General features: G+C 42.0%; 1 protein-coding gene across 7 annotated transcripts; it reads right to left on the bottom strand.

The window, feature by feature from the left end:
* Positions 1–2,387: 2,387 nt before the first annotated feature.
* si:ch211-221n20.8 (fibrillin-2) lies at positions 2,388–20,073 on the bottom strand. Of its 7 annotated transcripts, none has more exons than XM_034223474.1 (23): positions 19,924–20,073; positions 19,334–19,495; positions 19,163–19,217; positions 18,908–19,087; positions 18,206–18,382; positions 17,209–17,385; positions 15,867–15,986; positions 15,604–15,744; positions 14,692–14,817; positions 14,347–14,379; positions 11,330–11,452; positions 10,544–10,666; positions 9,993–10,115; positions 9,456–9,578; positions 8,828–8,950; positions 7,863–7,988; positions 7,118–7,246; positions 6,577–6,669; positions 6,378–6,473; positions 4,531–4,628; positions 4,117–4,212; positions 2,772–2,873; positions 2,388–2,453 (listed from the first exon to the last, which is right to left on the bottom strand). In XM_034223474.1, exons 2-20 carry the CDS (start codon positions 19,460–19,462, stop codon positions 4,579–4,581), a joined length of 2,247 nt encoding a protein of 748 aa, XP_034079365.1. In that variant the 5' UTR covers positions 19,463–19,495; positions 19,924–20,073; the 3' UTR covers positions 2,388–2,453; positions 2,772–2,873; positions 4,117–4,212; positions 4,531–4,578. The 7 variants fall into 7 exon arrangements, with proteins under 7 accessions (XP_034079365.1, XP_034079369.1, XP_034079368.1 ...); XM_034223478.1 differs by having other exon boundaries at positions 18,206–18,379; XM_034223477.1 differs by having other exon boundaries at positions 19,334–19,492.
* Between the last annotated feature and the right edge of the window lie 1,227 nt (positions 20,074–21,300).

Raw genomic sequence — 21,300 nt, 5'->3', positions numbered from 1 at the left:
ACCCCACCTTTAACTGTATAACATAAAAAGGCACATGTGCTGAAAACCCAACCCCAGAAGGGGGGGTCTGGGGGGATTCTCCCCTAGGAGATTTTTATAAATACTAACATATAAACTACGCATTCTGGTACACTGAGAAGAAAATAAATAAATCTATTACTACCCGATATTTTAATCATATTTTATGCCATTGTTTGTTTTTCACTTTGTTCTAACAGCTGAACTTGCTGCTCCTCACGGAGAGAAGAATAAAGAGGAGATAGTCTGTGTGAATTACTTTAAATTGTGGGTAAGGTTAGATAGCCCCGATTGTTCTGTGGCTTGTCAATCATCAAACCGGGGGTCATATTTCATTATGTGTTCATTTTGATCTGAAGTTGTACCCAGGGCCGGCTCTAGACAATTGAGATTTTAGCTGGCGCCCCACCAGCCAGAAAATTATACAATAGAAAAGATAAAGATCGATAGAGTATCCAAGGAATACACAATGGTATGGGGGATGGACGTCACATCCTCTAGGGGGGTCCGGGGGTATGCTCCCCCGGGAAGAATTGTTTGAACATTTTAAAGTAAAATGCTTCAATCTGGTGTACTTTGAGCAGAATTACTACTAGATCTAGGGGGTACAACTCTAAAACACCCATATGAAAAAGATCGGTTTACATTTGAATAATCAAATAAGTATGTGAACATAACCAATAACCTACCATAGCCAATAACAAATAAATGTAACTTATTTTATTTTTGTTGTTCATTCATATCTTATTTTACTTCGTTAAATTTTTTTAATTTATACATATTTTTTTATCTCCAGTTGTAAACGATATTTTTGGTTTACTGTCCTATAGTATGCATTGAAATGATTTCAAACCTGTTTATCCCAATAATTATAAAGGAGTGCCTTGGAAATATGTGTTTACATAAATTGTGATCAAAACGTTTGAGACCCACTGAGATAACTTGGACTAAAGTTAACTATCTAAACACTGAGAGTCCTTTACCTCACTGAGCTGTAGTTATCAGCCTCTCAGTCTGACTGGAGAGGACTCTCCCTCCACATTATTGTAGAAACATCTTTTTCTTATATTCGTTAGAGCAGCTAGCACCAGATTCTAATAACAACAGCGTTGGTACCGGTGCACCCTCCCTTTCTCCCTCGCTCGCTCCCACGCTCGCATTTTGGCTGTGAGCTGCGGGCGCCTGATAAGCCAACATCCCCATTTTCATCACTTACAGCGCCCATCGTACAGGGCAAATAAAAAGTGTAACCGGGGTGAAAAGGGTGTTACATTTACATAATTAAGAATATTGTTACATCAAGGCCGAAAATTAGGATGAGCACCAACGGTCAAAATGTTTTTTTTTTCATCCCAGAGCTGTCAGCGCAGCGCCTCCCCAGATCTGGCGCCCTAGGCGAACATCTATAACGCCAGTGCTACGGGCCGGCCCTGGTTGTACCCATGGATGTATAAAGAATAGTTCTACCGCAAAGTTATTCTCCGTGGGGACTTCCGGCAACAATCTTGATTCTGATTGGCCAGAAGACTTGAAAAAACATCAGCAAAGATGTTTTATTGAGAAGATGATCACTACGTGACAGAAGTTTTCAAAACCGTTTATGGTCTCCGGTATTTCCAGTCCAACGCCTACTGCATGCACAGCGTTAGAAAAAAAAGATACTTTTTTTTTTCAATTTTCTTTTTCTTCACTCACACATCTGCGACCCACTTAAAACGGGTCCACGACCCACTTTTGGGTCGTGACCCACCAGTTGAGAACCACTGATCTAGAGGATGTAATAAGAAAACAAGTAAGAAACCTGTATTTAGTGCAGAGCCGAATCCCCAGGGGTCCGCAGCGGTCCACGTAACTCTCCCTGAACGCCTTTCTTACGGCTCGAGCCCTGCTGACCACCGTGGTGACCACAGGGCACGTCCTAGGACACAAACACACATTCATAACAATACAGTCAATAAGTCATTATCATAATATAAATCATATGACATTTTTACATTTGCACAGATTCATTAATACTTGAGAGAAATTGTGAAAATGACATGATCAGTGTTTAAAAAGTTGTGCAATTGTTAATATAATTCCGAATTGTATTTAGTTTTAAAAATGTGTTTTACTTTTATGTATGCACCATGACATCAAGTCAAATTCCTCGTACGTGTCAACCTACCCGGCAATAAACCTGTTTCTGATTCTGATTCTATAATGTGCTTGAGTGAAACAAACTTCCTGAAAAGGCAGACCAGTAATGAGCAGCAGACAGACCACACATGAATGAATCGTGGTGTTATTTGTGTATCTTGTTGTTGTTGTTGTTGTTGTTGATACTCACAGCTTCTCGCAGCGCAGGCCTGCCGTCCCCTCTGGACAGGTGCAGGTGTTGTGAGGACTGCAGGTGGCCCCGTGTTGGCAGGGCGGCACACAGGGCGTGGTCAGAGCTGCAGACACACAACACACAGCAAGAGTCTTAATGCAAGGTGACGGCAAAGAAAAGGTCTCTTAAACAAACACACACACACACACACACACACACACACACACACACACACACACACACACACAAACACATACACATACACACACACACACACACACACACACACACACACACACACACACACACACACACACACACACACACACACAAACACATACACATACACACACACACACCACACACACACACACACACACACACACACACACACACACACACACACACACACACACACACACACACATACACACACACAAACCCGTTTCACAGTGAATTCCAGTATATCCTTTGACGCAGCGGCACCTGTTGAGGCCGACACACACTCCACCGTTTTTACATGGTTTGTGACACTGAACGGGCTCTGAGGGAGACAGAAAAACATGCATTTAGATGTAATGGATCATCTTTTAGTGATATTGATGCAGGGGAAACTGGTGTTATGACTGATGAACAGTGACCTGGATCAGGGGCCAAGACAAACTGGACTGCACACTGACTGTTTGTTTTGAATACAACATGAGGAGGGAAGCCTTTCTCTTTCTTTTATTCACTATTAAAGATCCAACTCTGTTATACTCTGTAATCCCAAAATAAACCATCTTGAGTTTTTACTTCTGACCACACTTCAAGCTGTAGTGTTGAACACTTGTTATAGACGCTGTAAATTAAGCAACTTTCTCAAATATCAGTGAACATTAACTTTAGATATTCTGGTGCGGCTCTACAGCTCCACTTATTGGCAGCCTGTAGAGCTACATACTGTATCCAACCTTATCGGCTTATTTTAAATAAAGCCATGTCTACCAGGACATAAACATAATATTTTCATCATCAATTTATCTGTCAAGTAATTTAAAAGGTTGTCATTGGAGACAGTTAAAAGCGAAAGATAACTGGAGATCAATTACAAAAACAAATATGTAAGAAATAGCAACAAAAAAATCTCTTTTAATCGCTTGCCCTTTTTTATTTCTGTTCATTTACTTCTGGCAGCTCTATGTTCTTCAGTAGTAATGTTTTCTCTACCTTTCAGATTGTTTCAATTGAAGGGGTTTTTAGAGGACTAAGAACAGCGTTTCACAAAAAAGACACATCTTTGAAGAAAACAGACCAAAGTTAATACAGAAAAGTTCATCAATGGAAAAAAGACAAAACAAAATACAGAAAACACAGGTTAACACAGGTTAAAGCGAACATCACTGCTGTCTTTGTCCCCCAAAGAAAATCTGCATGAGGCAGCAAACACAAAATAATCTGAAAACAGGAAAACTGCTGCATCCATAACTAGTAACAACCAAAACCCCATTTTGTTCAAAGGCCCAATTTCTGGTGGAATAATGAAACCTCACATAGTGGCTTCTCTAGGAGGTCAAACCTGCCTCCTGATGAAGGTGAATTGAACTTTGTGTGTAAAAGGTAACAGGAGCTGAGAACAAATTCAGCACCTCGTTAAAGTAAAAGCTATTAGAAGTCATATGGTCTCATTGATTCAAAACACGTTCTATTCTGCAGACACAGACAATTAGGGAACAATTCTCATGAGATATTCATGAAATATATGATAATATTATTGCTTGATTGGTTTTGAGTAAGTGTAATGTCACCTATTTGGCAGCGAGCTCCTTGCCAACCACCAACACATGTGCATTTGTTGACATCCACACATCTTCCCCCGTTTCTGCAGACAGGACTGCACAAGGCTGCAAAACACAAACACACACACACACCACACACACACACACACACACACACACACACACACACACACACACACACACACACACACACACACACACACACACACACACACACACACACACACACACACACACACACACACACACACACAACACACACACATTGAAATAGAAGTGTTTATGTCGGAAAAAATGTCATTTAAAGTAACATTGTGTTGTCCAAAACATGATTTGTTTTTCCATCATGGTACAACACATTTTATTAGACCTGCATGGTGGCTGTAACTGGAGCCAGATGTGTTTTGTGCTTCTGTTACTCACGCAGGAGGCACTGGGGGCCGGTGTAGTCAGAGGGACACTGGCAGGTTTTCAGGCCCCCACACAGCGACCACCGTTAGCACAGGGCAGCTCACACACCGCTGAGAGAAGGACGATAAAAATGTGAGCATCTTGTAACTTTTTAAACAACAGGATTTTTTTTTGTTTACTGCATTCTGCTTTCTTTACTAAAATAGCTTCTATCCCAGCATGCTTATAGACTCTGCAGTGCTTGCTTGTACAGAAGTGATGCATAAAAGCTGGAGTGCAGAGCTTTTGTCTCCCCTCTCTGGCCGTAAGAGTAATTACTATACGGGGAAATGTGCCAATAGCCGCTTTCACACCAAGTACTTTGCCGTACTTAGTGCCGGCACTTTGTCTGGGGTACTAGGGTACTAGTACCCCAGGGCACTAAGTGCAGATCGCGTTCACACTGGAATAAATCGGAGATTACGCAAATGAGCCGCTGACGTCACTTCGTCTTCTTCTGCTTTGGGTTTACTGGCAGGCTGCAAACCACTTCACGGCGAGTACAGTAGGTGGCAGTATGCAGTGCACCTTAAAGTTGTTTGCAATCCGCCAAAAAAACGAGAGAAGAAGAACTTCACGGCGTATACTGCCACGCCCACCTTCCGACCTCAGACATGATGGAGATGGAGTTGACTGAAGTTGTGATTTTTGTGCTCATGTTATACAGCTTTGTAACTGGGTTATTGCAGCCAACTAGGGATTTGACACAAATGCGGAGCCACCCATCGAATGCTATAATTGCAACGCTGGTTCAGAATCGAAGGCGTTTAAAAAGCCTTGAGAAAAGGATTGGACGACGAAAAGCACGCACTATGGCCATATTTCGCCGTAGGGTAGCTGATTCTGATTCCACTTTTTCTGTCTGAAAATCTGTCCCCTCTGTGTAAAGAGATTCTGAAAGTTTCAGGAAAAAAGATTTGCTCACTTTTTGTCCTGATCCATTTATATAAAAACTTGGCGAATTTGTGATGTCATAATGTTTTTTTGTCTTGTGTAACCATTAGCCAATCACCAACCAAGGTAAGCCCCCCCCCCCACACCTTATCACCTGAATCTCCTCCTAGAGCACTATTGTGTTCTTTTTAACCAAATACCTCTCAGAGGGGCGTGGGGAGGGGCTCCTTATTTGCATCTAAAGTAACAGACAGAGAATCAGCACTTTTGAAACAGGGCTGAAACAGAGGGGATTATGGGATGCTGCAATCAGAGGTTGCGCTAGACTTTTTCGCTGCCCGTCATTTTGACGGACAGGATCGTAAAACTTCCGTCAAAATCCAGAATTACCTGTCGGCCTTTACACAACTCTGAAGAGGGGGGGGGGAAGCATGCTCGTGAACTGTCAACGGGGGGGGGGGGGAACGTGCACAGCGTAAAGCCACAACTCACAGACATTTCAATGATTTGTACGGCACAGTTAGGTTTGGAAACGGTATAATTTCCTTTTTGGAGAGCATGCATAACACCGGAGCCTCGCTGCAGGGAGACTTTGGCGCTGTTCCGAGTTTGTTCTAATCTGTCAAAATGACGGACTGCTTTCAGATTTGTCCGTCATTGTTAAAAAAAATCCGTCATAGACGGAAAATATTTGGTTAACGCGACCTCTGGCTGCAATGCATGATCTGTTTGGTATTTCAAGCCAAACACTTCAGAGACATGTTTTGTATATATCTGAGACCTACAATAAAGTAATGAAAAACAATATAGGGGACCTTTAAGCTTAATCACTGTTCCATGCAATCGTTTGGCAAAGGCTTGAATGTAAGGGACTTTCCCTATATGTAAAAGTCACTGATTCAGCTTTAATGTCAGAGGTGAGGTACCTGTGTGGCATCCTGCTCCCTTCCAGCCAGGAGGACACAGACATTTGTTCCAGCGCATACAGGTTCCTCCGTGAGCACAGGGTGGGGAGCACGAGGCTGAAACACATCATCAACAATAGTCTATTTCTCACAGCAGCAGTAAATAAATATATACACTTCTACATCAATGTTCTCCATGTCAAATAGTCAAGTTTTGTACCTGAGCAGCCCAGTCCAGGGTAGCCTGGAGGACAGTCACAGCTGTTTGGAGCCACACACACTCCATAGTTCTGACACTGAGTGTTACACACAGCTGTAACAGCAGGGACGTTAATAAGCATTTTATAATATTTAAATCCTTTAAAAAAACAGACTAAAGCAGTTCCTTTTGCTAATACTGTTGTAGGGCTGGGAAATATGTACGTATTATGTTGATATTGTGATATGAGACTACATATCATCTTATATTTTTGATATCGTAATATTACAAAAGTAGAGAACAATACAGTAAATTGATGTCGTTTTTTTATTCACTCAGTCATGATATCCTCATTACTGATGATTATTTACCAACAATCTCATTGTGTTCATATTTTTTAAAGCCCCAATAGTCAACCTTACAATATTATTGTAATATGATTACTTTCTCAATATTACACTTCCCCATACTGTTATCACTCATCCACATTTTGGTGGATCAGAAACATTTAGGTCCATTTTGTAAGCTGCCAGACATATTTTGTGTTTGATGTTTGACTCACGCTTGCACTTGGTGCGGTCGTCAGTTTGAACCTCGTAGCCCCCCCGGCAGCTGCAGTGAAACGCTCCAGGATGGTTCACACAGAGCTGCTCACAGCCTCCGTTTGTAAAGTCCCCGCACTCGTTCACATCTTATGACAAAAGGTTAAACAGTTAAACATTTCACAACATTAAAAAACACATATTATCTATGCAGTCTGTTCATTTCCTTTATGGCTCAGTGACAAGGAATGCTCGGCTGCTCACACACAGGCTTATCACACATGAAATTTGGCCGCAGCTAAACTGTTCAGAGTCATAAGGTCAATTATCAAATTTCGGCATTGGCCTTTTAACCGAGATACAGTTTATTTTAATTATCAACCTGGCACAAACTAAATAAAAGAGAAGTTGAGTGCAGCCATTTAAAGTCCTAAAAAGCAGTACAAAGCAATACACATTTGCAAATGAGCCTCTGGGGATCTTTGTATGGCTGTTTCATCATAAGGTTGTTTTGATTGTGAAGTCTGAAGGCATACAACTGAGTTATTTTAACATAAATACTTGAAATAAAAGAAAATCCTATCTAACGTTGCTGGATGTTAATGACCTCAAATGAAATAGCATTAAATGTTCCCAAAATCCTTTTAAAATGATGGTGAAATGTATAGACAGCTTAATTTCTGGGAGGAATTAAGTTCAGTCGAAGCCTACTAGGTCAGCAATTTAAAAACAAAGGTGGCAGTGAGGAGACAAAATGGATCTGACCGACGCAGCTCCTCTGGTCGTCGCCGAGCTTCCAGCCGGCTGTGCAGCTGCAGCGGATCTGACCCTCCGCTCTCACGCTGCAGACGTGTTCACAGCCACCGTTTCTCAGCTTACAAGAAGTGACATCTGTACAGGTGAAGAAGAAAAGGTTTTAACACTAAGTGTTTACAGATTATAATACTGGCTTGGGCAAAACTAAATAGATTCGTCAAGTAATAGTGAAATGACCTAATCTTACATTTTTCAAGCCAAAATGCCCCAAAAACCTTCTAATTCCAGACTTTAAATTGTGAGATTATTACATTGTTTTAATGTTCCAATTAAAATGCAATTTCCTTTAATAATATATATACTTTTAGTTGATAAATCACTGAAAGAGTGAATCGGCAACTAATCAACAATGAAAATAGTCACATTTAAAAATGACAGACCATATGAAAAAAGTAATAAAAATAATAAGTTAAAGCTGCTGTTTTAAGTATTTTTAAACAACTATTTAAACTACTTCAACCATTTGATCTGATAATTAGTGCTACTGTAACCAGTCCTAAAGAACGAATTATTGACAGAGTACATTTCTTTAAAGCTGTGTTGGATGGGCATCAGTAAAATCATGGAATACTAAAATGTAAGCAGTTTGACTTGCTATTTGATACGACTTTACATGATAATTAGTTGCAATTCATATTTCATAATTGATATTTGTCTATGTTGATGTCACACATTGAGCTGCTCTGATGCAAGTCAAATGTCAGACTTGATCTGACCATTAAAGGGTTATCATATCCTATTGAAATATTACATTACATTACATGTTACTTGTTAGACGCTTTTATCCAAAGCGACTTACATACTCAATACTGTGGGCAATCCCCACACCGACATGCTGACTCCACTGTGCCACACGCCTCCTATGAAATAGAATGCTTAATAATGTGATGTAGACACTGAAATGAGAGACGTACTGATGCAGGTGTGGTTGTCGCTGTGCAGCAGCAGGGGGGCAGGGCAGTGGCAGATGTGTCCTCCTGGAGAGTTGGTGCAGGTTTGAGAGCAGCCACCACGCTGGAGCTTACATTCATCAATATCTGAGCACACAGAAACACACACAGAAACTTTTTTTTTACATAAACTCACATATATAATATATATCAATATTCCAATTACTGTAGACTATTCTGCACAGTTTCTATCATATTCTGTTTCTATTATATCCTATTTTATTTACTTGTACTATCTTATCTGTTTGATTGTGTTGCACTGTTGGAGGAGCCTGTGACCTAAGCAGGTTGTCATAACTACACTGTAGCTATGTACACAGGACAATAAAAGCCTTGAAACTTGAAACAAGGTAAACATCTTTTTTGAACACCCATATTTCTGCTATGCAACACATTTCTCACTTTCTCTTCTCACTAATCCTTCAAAATGTGCCATTACGAGAGCCGTTTACATAAACAGACACACACAAAACTGCGAACATGAGATAGCATATTCATGGCAGTTTTCTTCTCTCTGCATGCTGGTAAATCAGCCGGTTTAAATGCCTATAATGAGTAGGTAAACAGTGGGAAGTGTGGCTGAGTGACTGACCCACGCAGGTGTGGCTGTCGATGTGCAGCTGGTATCCGGCCCTGCAGGAGCACTGGAAAGATCCCTGAGTGTTCATGCAAATGTGATCACAGGTCCCGTTCACTGCCAAACACTCATCCACATCTGTGGGATCGGAAACATTTAGTTAGCTCTTCTCTAGAGGCACAACACGACTCCATATGAAAGGCTCATTCTACAGTCGAACACTTTTTACAATTCATTTTAGAACTCGTTTTCAAAAGCTTAGAGGGTCAGGTGAGTGGGGTTTCAAAGAAGGAAATGTTAAAAGGAGGCAGCTTGTTTGGATCAAGAGACCAAAAAGGCTTCTTTGGATAATATACTGAAGAAGAGAAGATCCCTTTGATGATTAAACTACCCCGCACTATCAGAGGCCTTCAACATCATTTGAATTGGTTACAATGTCTCTGGTGTATGATAACATTTTGATCCACTGTTCCTTCACGTAGGAAGAACTGTTCCCTTCTTCACTTAGAGGTGTGAATGGATCGATACCTGACTCCTGCTCCAGTGTTTTACCTGTGCAGGTGAGTCCATCCTGCAGCAGCTGGTAGCCTGAGGCACACCGGCAGCTGAAGCTTCCTGGTTGGTTGGAGCAGTTGTGTTGGCAGTGGCCGTTGTTCAGAGCACACTCATCAATATCTGCACAGAAGGACAATCCTAAAGCACTCGTCTCTGGAGAGTGCTGTGTGCCCAAGTGCTGCTGGCACACGCAAGTTGCATGACACAAGTATCACTTCAAAGTCAAATTCAACTTTATTGTCAATCTCAACATATGTTTGTACACACAGAAAGATGGAAATACTGTTTCCCACAGTCCCGAGGTATAAAATAACACATTAAAATACAAGAACAATTATAACAACAACAAAATAACCGTTTACTTCAAGTAAGCAGGATATAACAAAAAGATGATGTGCATAGAGCAAAATATTTCCATAGCAGCGTAAAAGTGACTGGTGCTGGATTTGTTGTGTCTGTGTGTGTGGGGGGGGGGGTGTTAAAGTTTTTGGATACTGTGAACCACTAGTGGCAAGACCATGTGGAAAAGACACACACTGCTTACCCACCAAAACAAGAGTGGCCATCTCCATTGAAGCCCTGGTAGCATTGGCAGAAATAAGAGCCGATGATGTTCCCACAGCTAGCGTTGATGTCACACCCGTGATCACCTGACGCACACTCATTCTTATCTGCAAAGACAACATACTCACACACACACACACACACACACACACACACACACACACACACACACACACACACACACACACACACACACACACACACACACACACACACACACACACACACACACACACACACACACACACATCACTTCAGGGGACATTACATTGACTTACATGCATTTCCTGGAGACTTATCCTAACCTTAACCATAACCAACAATTGCCTAACCCTAACCCTTAACCTTAACCTTAACCTTAACCTTAACCCTAATCCTAGCCAAGTCTTCACCCTAAAATTAATGATTCCCCCCATGGGGACCTCCAATTTGTCCTCATAAGGGAGGCGAGTCCCCACACGTGACTGTGTAAACAGATTTAGGTCCCCACAAGTATAGTAATGCTAGGCCACACACACACACACACACACACACACACACACACACACACACACACACACACACACACACACACACACACACACCACACACACACTTTTTAAAAACCAGATCCGAAGATCATTACCATCTAATAATCATTAGTCAGCCACTCGGGATCTTTTGAATGAAAGATATAACTGCAGGCATTAAACCACGCGCACACACAGAGTCTGACCCCATCTACAGGAAACTAATTTCCCGTGGACGGACATTCAGCACTAATTACTTACCTGCGCAGTGTGTGCCGTTTCCCCGGTAACCTGGTCGACACACACACTTGTAGCTCCCAAGCGTGTTCTCACACACACCCTGACCATCACACACCGCAGGACTCTCTGAGCATTCGTCCATATCTGGAACACAGGAAGAGAATGCTACATAAAGTGTTTACATTTTTCATTCACTTGTTACTCTGACATAATCTGCAAAACATTATTACTGAGTGAAAAAACAACTGTTGTGCAATCCACCCTTATGTAACTGAATCATTTTCATGTCAACAAACCCCAGTAGGATCCCCCCTAATAAATCTTGTTTCTGCAACACTACGGGGATATGTTGTTTTAATAGAGGACAGTACTTCACATTGTCCAACTCTTCATTCACTACTCTCCTAAAGCCGTTTGTAATTATAGAAATATTATTAAAATATGGGTAGAAATAACAAGATATTACTGGAAACTCTTTTTAAGAATGTCCGCTTAACCCTTATAAGATTGCGTTAGCCAACAAGTGCAAAATCAAATCGATATCTTTCAGTACCTTGGCCTAACTCAGAGGCCATCCTTAACAGTACTTCAGGAGCATTACATACAGAAGGGAGCTGTGGTGGTGGTCGTGTCATTATCCTGGTCCTATTTGTTTAACTGTTTTGTTTTGAATTGCATCGCGTCTCTTTACTTTGTCTGATTCTCCTCACCTGCTACCCTTGTGTTTTTGCATGCCCTCCCCAGCAGTGTCCTGTCTTTGTGATTACCCCTGTGTATTTATACTTCTGTCCTTCCTTGTGTTCTCTGTCAGTTTGTGGTCAATGTTTCCCTGGTGCGGTTCGATTTGTCACTGTGTCTAGTTTCCTGTCTCCGCCTGAATCTTGATTTTTCTCGTCTGACCTCCTGGTTCTACAACCTGTGTTCTCCAAGTCTAACCAATTAGTTCCTCGTTTTGTTTTGCTGTTATCTTTTGTTATGTTTCAACTTGCCTGCTCCCCTTAGTATCTTACTTTTGTACCAGCTTTATTTCAACAAAGCACTTTTTTATACCTGACTCTCTCTTCAGTACACGTGTTGGTTCTGCCTTTCTTACCTCTGTGACTTCAGGTAATGTAAAAAAGTACCTCTCTCGAGCCAGAGTTTGGTTTGTCCATTCCAAGCTACAGTAGAAACATGGCAGACTCCTTGAAAAGAACCTGCTTCCTACGTAGTTATAAAGGGCTCATTTGTCCACTCATAAGATTAGTTTGTGCAGTAGTTTAGCCCTTATAGGAGGGATAGATTTCAAATGTTAAGGAAACAAAAACGCATTTCTTATTTTCAGGTGATTATACTTGAATGAAAACATAGCTATGAATATTATATTTCATTTCTGCTAATATACACTGAACAAAAATATAAATGCAACACTTTTGTTTTTGCTCCCATTTTTCATGATGAACTCAAAGATCTAAAACATTTTCTAAATACACAAAATAACCATTTCTCTCAAATATTGTTCACAAATCTGAAAAAATCTGTGATAGTGAGCACTTCTCCTTTGCCGAGATAATCCATCCCACCTCACAGGTGTGGCATATCAAGATGCTGATTAGACAGCATGATTATTGCACAGGTGTGCCTTAGGCTGGCCACAATAAAAGGCCACTCTGAAATGTTCAGTTTGATCACACAGCACAATGCCACAGATGTTTTGAGGGAGCGTGCAATTGGCATGCTGACAGCAGGAATGTCCACCAGAGTTGTTGCCCGTGAATTGAATGTTAATTTCTCTACCATAAGCCGTCTCCAAAGACGTTCCAGAGAATTTGGCAGTACATCCAACCGGCCTCACAACCGCAGACCACGTGTAACCACACCAGCCCAGGACCTCCACATCCAGCATGTTCACCTCCAAGATCGTCTGAGACCAGCCACTCGGACAGCTGCTGCAACAATCGGTTTGCATAACCAAAGAATTTCTGCACAAACTGTCAGAAACCGTCTCAGGGAAGCTCATCTGCATGCTCGTCGTCCTCATCGGGGTCTCGACCTGACGGTTCGTCGTCGTAACCGACTTGAGTGGGCAAATGCTCACATTCGATGGCGTCTGGCACGTTGGAGAGGTGTTCTCTTCACGGATGAATCCCGGTTTTCACTGTTCAGGGCAGATGGCAGACAGCGTGTGTGGCGTTGTGTGGGTGAGCGGTTTTCTGATGTCAATGTTGTGAATCGAGTGGCCCATGGTGGTGGTGGGGTTATGGTATGGGCAGGCGTATGGACGACGAACACAGGTGCATTTTATTGATGGCATTGTGAATGCACAGAGATACCGTGACGAGATCCTGAGGCCCATTGTTGTGCCATTCATCCACGACCATCACCTCATGTTGCAGCATGATAATGCACGGCCCCATGTTGCAAGGATCTGTACACAATTCCTGGAGGCTGAAAACATCCCAGTTCTTGCATGGCCAGCATACTCACCGGACATGTCACCCATTGAGCATGTTTGGGATGCTCTGGATCGGTGTATACGACAGCGTGTTCCAGTTCCTGCCAATATCCAGCAACTTCGCACAGCCATTGAAGAGGAGTGGACCAACATTCCACAGGCCACAATCAACAACCTGATCAACTCTATGCGAAGGAGATGTGTTGCACTGCGAGAGGCAAATGGTGGTCACACCAGATACTGACTGGTTTTCGGACCCCCCCAATAAAGCAAAACTGCACGTTTCAGAGTGGCCTTTTATTGTGGCCAGCCTAAGGCACACCTGTGCAATAATCATGCTGTCTAATCAGCATCTTGATTTGCCACACCTGTGAGGTGGGATGGATTATCTCGGCAAAGGAGAAGTGCTCACTATCACAGATTTTTTCAGATTTGTGAACAATATTTGAGAGAAATGGTTATTTTGTGTTTATAGAAAATGTTTTAGATCTTTGAGTTCATCTCATGAAAAATGGGAGCAAAAACAAAAGTGTTGCGTTTATATTTTTGTTCAGTGTATATCACACTACGCACGGGCCCTTTAAGCTTTGAAAGTGCATCATACCTTGACACACGTTGTAGTCTTGACACACAGGACCTGAGATTGGAAGTGCAGAAGAGTCACAGAGAAAACACAACAAGATGAAAAAAGAGGAAGCGTTGGGAGGATTTTAGAGCACAAGAGAGGAAATAGGTAATTAAAGAAAAAGTGAAGGAGCAAAAGAGTAAACAAAAAGTAATAACAACACAGGCAAGCAGCAAAGCAGGGGATTAAAGCTCTTCTCTCCTGCAAAGCCTTTCTGTCAGCAGAAGTTATTAAGTCTGGTTTAACTCTGGTTATTAGAAACACCCGATTAGATCTGTACATCAGTCTGACCCAGAGGAAGGGAAACGTTAACACCGGACTTACCCACGCAGGCGCGGGCCTCGGCTCTGAACCCCGGCCGGCAGCGGCACGTAAAGCTGCCGGGAATGTTCACACACTCGTTACCCAGCTCACGGCGACACTGATCCTCGAAGCTGCACTCATCCACATCTGTAAGAACGTGGACAAGAACTGTAATAGGAACACTTCACACTCCCGTATGGATTATATGGCATGGTGGTCAAGTATAATAACACCCCATATCCGGTCAAAGAGGAAGACATTTAACCCCTCACTGCTTCCCCAGGCGAGAAATACGAGATTTTGATGTATTTCGTTGACAGGGACAATACAGTTTAACCCTATGTGCCCCTATGTGCGATTTAACATGTACAGTTTAGTTGAAATATAAAGCTTTAAGTGTAATTAAAACAACACGTAAATAATTAACAGCATTAACCAGAAACTAGAAACAAAGGAATCAAATTAAACCCTTTTTATTTGTCACACACATGTCGTACTTCGGTTACTTTTAAAAAAATATGGAATTAATTGGATTTTAGTTGGTAATGTGTTTCAGAATTGACAGCTCTTTATGGAGAAAGCTGATCGTTGTTCATCAACCATCTACCATGCTCATAATTCCTCTGTTATCATCTTTCACTTTGGATATTTCTGAAAGAGGCTCTGGTGCTAGACTGTCAACCCATTGAACAGTTATTAACGTAAGCAGATTTGGCCTTTTTTGTATTCTGATGCTCTCGGACAGGCTTTTAATTAATTATTTTCTGAGTCTAATTGTACTAGCATGTAATGTGTGATTGTAGATGGTTTTACTGGATATGAAAAATAAGAGAAAATCACAGAGTCCATACAGCACATATCATGCTCCTGAACATCTCATTATACTTCCACATTCTACAGCCATACACCAGATAACATTAACATTGGCCTCACCTACACAACTTCGTCCATTTAGAGCCATTACATATCCTGCAGGACACGAGCAGGTGAAGGTGCCGGGTGTGTTTCTACATTCAGCATCGCCGTGACACGCCTGCAGGCCAGTCACCGCCGCCAGAGCACACTCATCTATATCTGTGACAAACATACAGAACACATGCATTTAATATACGGCAAAAGGGCAGGAAAATGATTTCAAACATGCACTCACACCCATTTATTCTTTCTCTCTCACACACACACAGATAATGACGCACCCTTGCACCCTCCAGCACCCATCAGGTAACCACGGAGACAGCTACAGGAGTAGGATCCGGGTGTGTTAGCGCAGTCGGCGTGGAGACCACATGGACCCCCCGCTTCACACTCATCAACATCTGTCGAGCAGAGAGAAGATAATGTGTTGCATCTAACGGACATCGCTGTGTATAAAAATAGGTGCTACAGTACATGATGGAAAATATTACGTGTCAAATCCTTTTTTTGTGCATAAAGAAGATTATAGTCAGAGAAGTTTGGGTTGTCTTCTTATAAAGACTGTTCCTGGTACTTTTCCTGGCATTATCGAAATCTTCTGTTTTACTTGGATGTTGTTTTTTGTTTGGCTGTGTATTATTGCTGAGTTCCTGCAAATAATAGCTTTGAATCGTTTAAATAGTGCTGCAAGGAGAGTTATCGAAAGTTTTTGATAATAGATTTAACGTTTAGGGCCAATTTTAGGCCCAATTGTGTTTTTGGAGGTTTTCCTTTCCAGTAGTGTGTTATTTAGGTTTTTGTGCATGTAAATGGTCTGCAAAGGCTAAAATCACGAAGTTCCCTCCTCATATTCATTTGATTATACTTGGGTTTGAAAGACATCACCATGTACATTTAGGGATGGGTGGCGCAGTGGTCTGTGCATCTGATCATCAGATCAAGGGGGGTGCTGGGGAACTCCAGTTCGAAACCCGCTCCTGCCGCCACTGCGTCAGGCCGTTGTGTCCTTGGGCAAGACACTTCACCCGGATTTGCTCCTGTGGGTAATGTCCACAGTACATGTATGATATCAATGTGTACTTGTAAAAGCGCCTCGATGACTTCGAGGCGTGAAGATGGACAGTGTGGCGCAGTGCGCTGTGCAATGATCATCAGATCAAGGGGTGAAACCCGCTGCTGCTGCGTCTGTAAAGCCGGTGTGTCCTTGGGCAAGACACTTCACCTGAACTTGCTCCTGTGGGTATTGTCCACAGTGACCATTGCATGTATAAAAAAATATGTGTGATATGTATTTGTAAAGCGCTTTGAGCATCTGGAAAAGCGCTATAATAAATGTAAGGAATTATTATTATTATTATTACATTGAATGTCCCATACTGTCCAGACTATGATGGACCTTTTGTCACTATTTTCTGACCCTTATCAACAAACTATTTATGTAAAATAATCAAGAAAATAATCTTCTCATTTAATTAAGTCAGTTGCAGCCATATTCAAATGCAGAGTAGAGACTGCTTGTCATTCTTCAGTAGCCTCATTTGTATACTTTAATTACAATTACTTCCCTTATTGAATGCAGAACTAGTATATTAGACATCACCTTCAGTTAAAGCCTCTCCTCACCTTTACACCCTGCGGCCCCCTCCAGAGTGAAGCCCCCAGGGCAGCTACAGTTGTCTCCGTCCTTCACCATGCCAGATGGACAGCTGCAGACGCTGCTGTTCTTCAGCTTCACCTGGTTCCCCGGACACTGAGGAGGAAGACTGGTGCTCGGAGGAACTGTGGTAGTCAGGCGAGCTGCTGATGTAAAAAGAAAAAAGGAGACATTTTAGGAAAATCTGAAAAGGTAAAAGAGAACACAGCAAAACAAAAACACTCTCTTACAGGACGTCTGTGGCCTGATATAATAGGTAAATAGGTATATTGTCTGTTACTTAAGCCCTTGTGAAACTGTAAATCTAACAAAGAAGATATACTTCGAACTATTGTGTTCATTAGTGAGTCTTCAAATTACGGTTGTATACAGTAGATAGTGTTACCTTTAGATGGAGCCACACTAACTTTTAACACTGTTTCCAGTCTTCTTTACATAAAGCTAAGCTAACTGGCTGCTAAGTGTAGCCCCCAAATGAACAGACATGAAAGTGGTATGGACATTCTAATCTTACTTTAAAACACAAGAAGCAATTAAACAGATTCTATATTTAAACTTAAAAAACAGGACCCACAAACTTAAAAGTTCACTTTTGAAAGGTCAAATAAAAAAATGAATTTGGTAACATTATTGGATATTAAGTCTATTGAGGTATTTATTCTGTATGTTGCTGGGTAACCGATTACTGTAAATACATAATATTTTTACCATGGCATCAGAAAATGTTTCATATATAAATCCCAGCTGGATTCTTTCCCGTTTTCTGTAAAGCTATCACAGGATAAATATGTAGATTTAATTAACTAACCCATACGTGTATATATACAATAATTGACGCCCTAGTTTGAAATGCAGAGTGCAGACTGCCTACCATTCTTTAATGGCCTAATTTGAATACTTGAATTACACACATTTTAATGCAGTTCTGATCACCTTCAGTTAAACGCTCATTCTGCCTCTCCTCACCTTTACACCCTAAGGCCCCCTCCAGAGTGAAGCCCCCAGGGCAGCTACAGTTGTCTCCGTCCTTCACCATGCCAGATGGACAGCTGCAGACGCTGCTGTTCTCCAGCTTCACCTGGTTCCCCGGACACTGAGGAGGAAGACTGGTGCTCGGAGGAACTGTGGTAGTCAGGGGAGCTGCTGATGTAAAAAGAAAAAAACTAGACATTTTAGGAAAATCTGAAAAGGTAAAAGAGAACGCAGCAAAATACTCTCTTGAAGGAAGTTTGTTGGTTGATATAGTAGCTAAATAGGCGAATTGTCTGTTACTTTAGCCCTTGTGAAACTAGAAATCTAACCATCGAGATAAACTGTCTACTGTTGTGTGAGTTTCAGAGGTGCTGAATGGTAGATTATGTAACCTTTAGACAGAGCCACGCTGACTTTGACCTGTTTCAAGTTTTATAAGCTATCACAAAATAAAGATGTATATTAAGGTAATTAACCGCTTGATCTACATGAGAATTGAAGCCCTGATTTAAAATGCAGAGTATAGGGACTGTCGACCATTCTTCAATGGCATTTTAAAATGCAGAGAAGAGACTGCTTGCCATTCTTCAGTGGCCTCATTTATATACTAAAATTACAATTAAATTCCCTAATTGAATGCAACACTGGCAATTTAGACATCACCTTCAGTTAAACTCTGGTTCTGCCTCTCCTCACCTTTACACCATGCGGCCCCCTCCAGAGTGAAGCCCCCAGGGCAGCTACAGTTGTCTCCGTCCTTCACCATGCCAGATGGACAGCTGCAGACGCTGCTGTTCTCCAGCTTCACCTGGTTTCCCGGACACTGAGGAGGAAGACTGGTGCTCGGAGGAACTGTGGTAGTCAGGGACTCTAAAGCTAATGTAAAAAAAAAAAAAGTTGTAAAAGGAACTGAAAGGGTAAAAGAGAGTGCAGCAAAAAACAAAAACTCACCTGTGCTCGGTGTAGGCTCACTGAGATTTCCAATGACATTTTCCATCACCTGATTCTAAAAAATGTAGAAACCAACACATTGATTTTAACTAATCCACCACATCACATCCAATAAGAACATTTCTAGCATAAGAAGCTAAACACTCAAGGAGGGTTTCTCTGGTCACTGGCCTGGCTCTTGGTGTGCTCCGCCTCTGGGTGTTTAAAGACTTCATTTTCATTTTCCTCTGGGCTGTTCAGAGGCTCAGACACAGACAGAACCAGCAGCAGGGCTGACAGCAGAGTCCTGAGGAGAGGCATCACCTGAATCTGTGTAGAGGAGGGGGTTATCTGCTGAGGAAAAGGAAGAAACCCCTCAGAGTGTTTCATAAATCGGAAAAGTTCAGATGAGAGCAGTTACCTAAGGGGAAATAGTTTGGAGCTAAATTGGACTCAGATGATGAATTGTGTGCAGATGCAGCCTTACAGTGCATGTCCAGGCAGGCAGAACAACAAAGGGTTAAGAGCACCCTGTTATTAAGTTAACATCACCCACATAACCCCCCCCCCCCCCCCCCCCCCCCCACACACAGAACAAAAGAAATGTACAGCAGCTGCAACAGGATTTACATTGAGCACATTGAAATTGAAAATATGAAAGCCACAAGAGCGACAAGAAACGTTGTTAAACATATAAACACGCTACTTCCGTGGAACTGACTTATAGAGTTGGCTAATGATGCGATATCAGAGTAAGAGTGCAACAAACTGAGCCAACTCACCCGGGTTAGATCTACTCGCAGTAATGAACCGGGTTGTGTCTCCAGGAGTTAGACGGAGACAGTTATCCAGATGCCAAAAATGCCCGTCCTATCTTCTCCAGATGCGGGGACTCGTGCAGCCTGAAGCAGCTCTGTGTCAGTGTGGGGGGGCTGAGGCTGTAGCAGTGACTCCACATCCTGTCTGAAAACTCTGCACTTCCCATTCCTCAAATCCCAAACCAGCGCTAAAGTGGAGCAGCAGCCAGGCCCGCAGGCGGATCACTGTCACCCTGCTGCCGCCTCTGAACCCTGACATGCGGGTCATAAAGCAGTCAGAGCCTCGGTCAGCCGGGGAACCAGGGAGGTCAGAGAGACTTCACATGCGAGTTCATTAGGTTAAAAAAAAGCCTATTACACCCTGCCTGATGGTGAACATCTGGGGGGCTTCATATTAGAGGGAAACTTTCCTTTAGGAAGTTCAGAGTACATTTACAAGAAGGCGTTTTACTAATTGGGGCTGCATGATTGCGTATTAAACACTAGTGAGTCATTTGTAGGCTATAGCCATTGTGCAGAAGTGCATTTTGCATCATTATGTTTGATCACATGACACACACTTTATATCTACTGTGAGGACAGAGATGGGAGAATAAGCCTTGTATTCTGCTGCAGCAGCCAACAACCTGGAATAATCTGCAAACGTAATTTGAGTTTAACCACAATGGGATTTTCCCTTTCCTGTCGTTTGTTGTTTAGGTTTTGATCTAAATTGTATTCAAAGGCTAAAATCTCTGTGTTCCCTCAAGAGGGAGTTTCTCTCCCCCCCCTGAAAAGCCTCCATTGGACTCCTTTGTTTACTTCTGCAACATAGTGTCATCACTGTGTAACACTCCCACTTCTATTGGCTAGCGCTCCAACACATTGTAGGCTACTTGATAGGCTAAGGGGTGGGACATCTCTAAGCGGTTTACCAATCACAACAGAGCCGGCCAGCTAACCAATCAGAGCAGACTGGGCTCTGGTTTCAGACAGAGGGTGAAAAGAGGTGCTGCAGCACAGGCAGTATGAGAAGAATAAAGAGCTTTTTGAACATTGAAGCATGGAGACATGTCACAGTAGAGACACTGAATACAAATATGAACCTGAAATGAGCGCAATACTGTTTAAAACTAATAAACAGTACTCTTTAATTATACAACTGGTACTAGTTTAACTGTAAATCATTTTAGATACATTGTCTAAAATATGTATTCAAACATATACAACAATATAAAGATTGTTAGCTTGAAAATGGTTTTGCCATTGCTTTAATGATAACATTTATTAAGGTTTTCCATATGAAGCACAACTGTAATTTTACTAAATACTCTCATATTGTTTTTTCTGAATGACATCCTT

Source organism: Gymnodraco acuticeps, unplaced genomic scaffold (assembly GCF_902827175.1).
Source record: "Gymnodraco acuticeps unplaced genomic scaffold, fGymAcu1.1, whole genome shotgun sequence".
Classification (NCBI taxonomy): Eukaryota; Metazoa; Chordata; class Actinopteri; order Perciformes; family Bathydraconidae; genus Gymnodraco; species Gymnodraco acuticeps.
This window is presented reverse-complemented; position numbering and strand designations above follow the sequence as displayed.

Bases quoted from the DNA above. Each gene is read 5' to 3' on its own strand.
- si:ch211-221n20.8 (XM_034223474.1), bottom strand. From the start codon at position 19,462: ATGCCTCTCCTCAGGACTCTGCTGTCAGCCCTGCTGCTGGTTCTGTCT. The intron at 14,818-15,603 runs GTGAGGCCAATG...ACGTTCTTACAG, and splicing joins AAATGGACGAAGTTGTGTAG to ATGTGGATGAGTGCAGCTTC. The intron at 11,453-14,346 runs GTATGATGCACT...CCTGTGTTCCAG, and splicing joins AGACTACAACGTGTGTCAAG to ATATGGACGAATGCTCAGAG.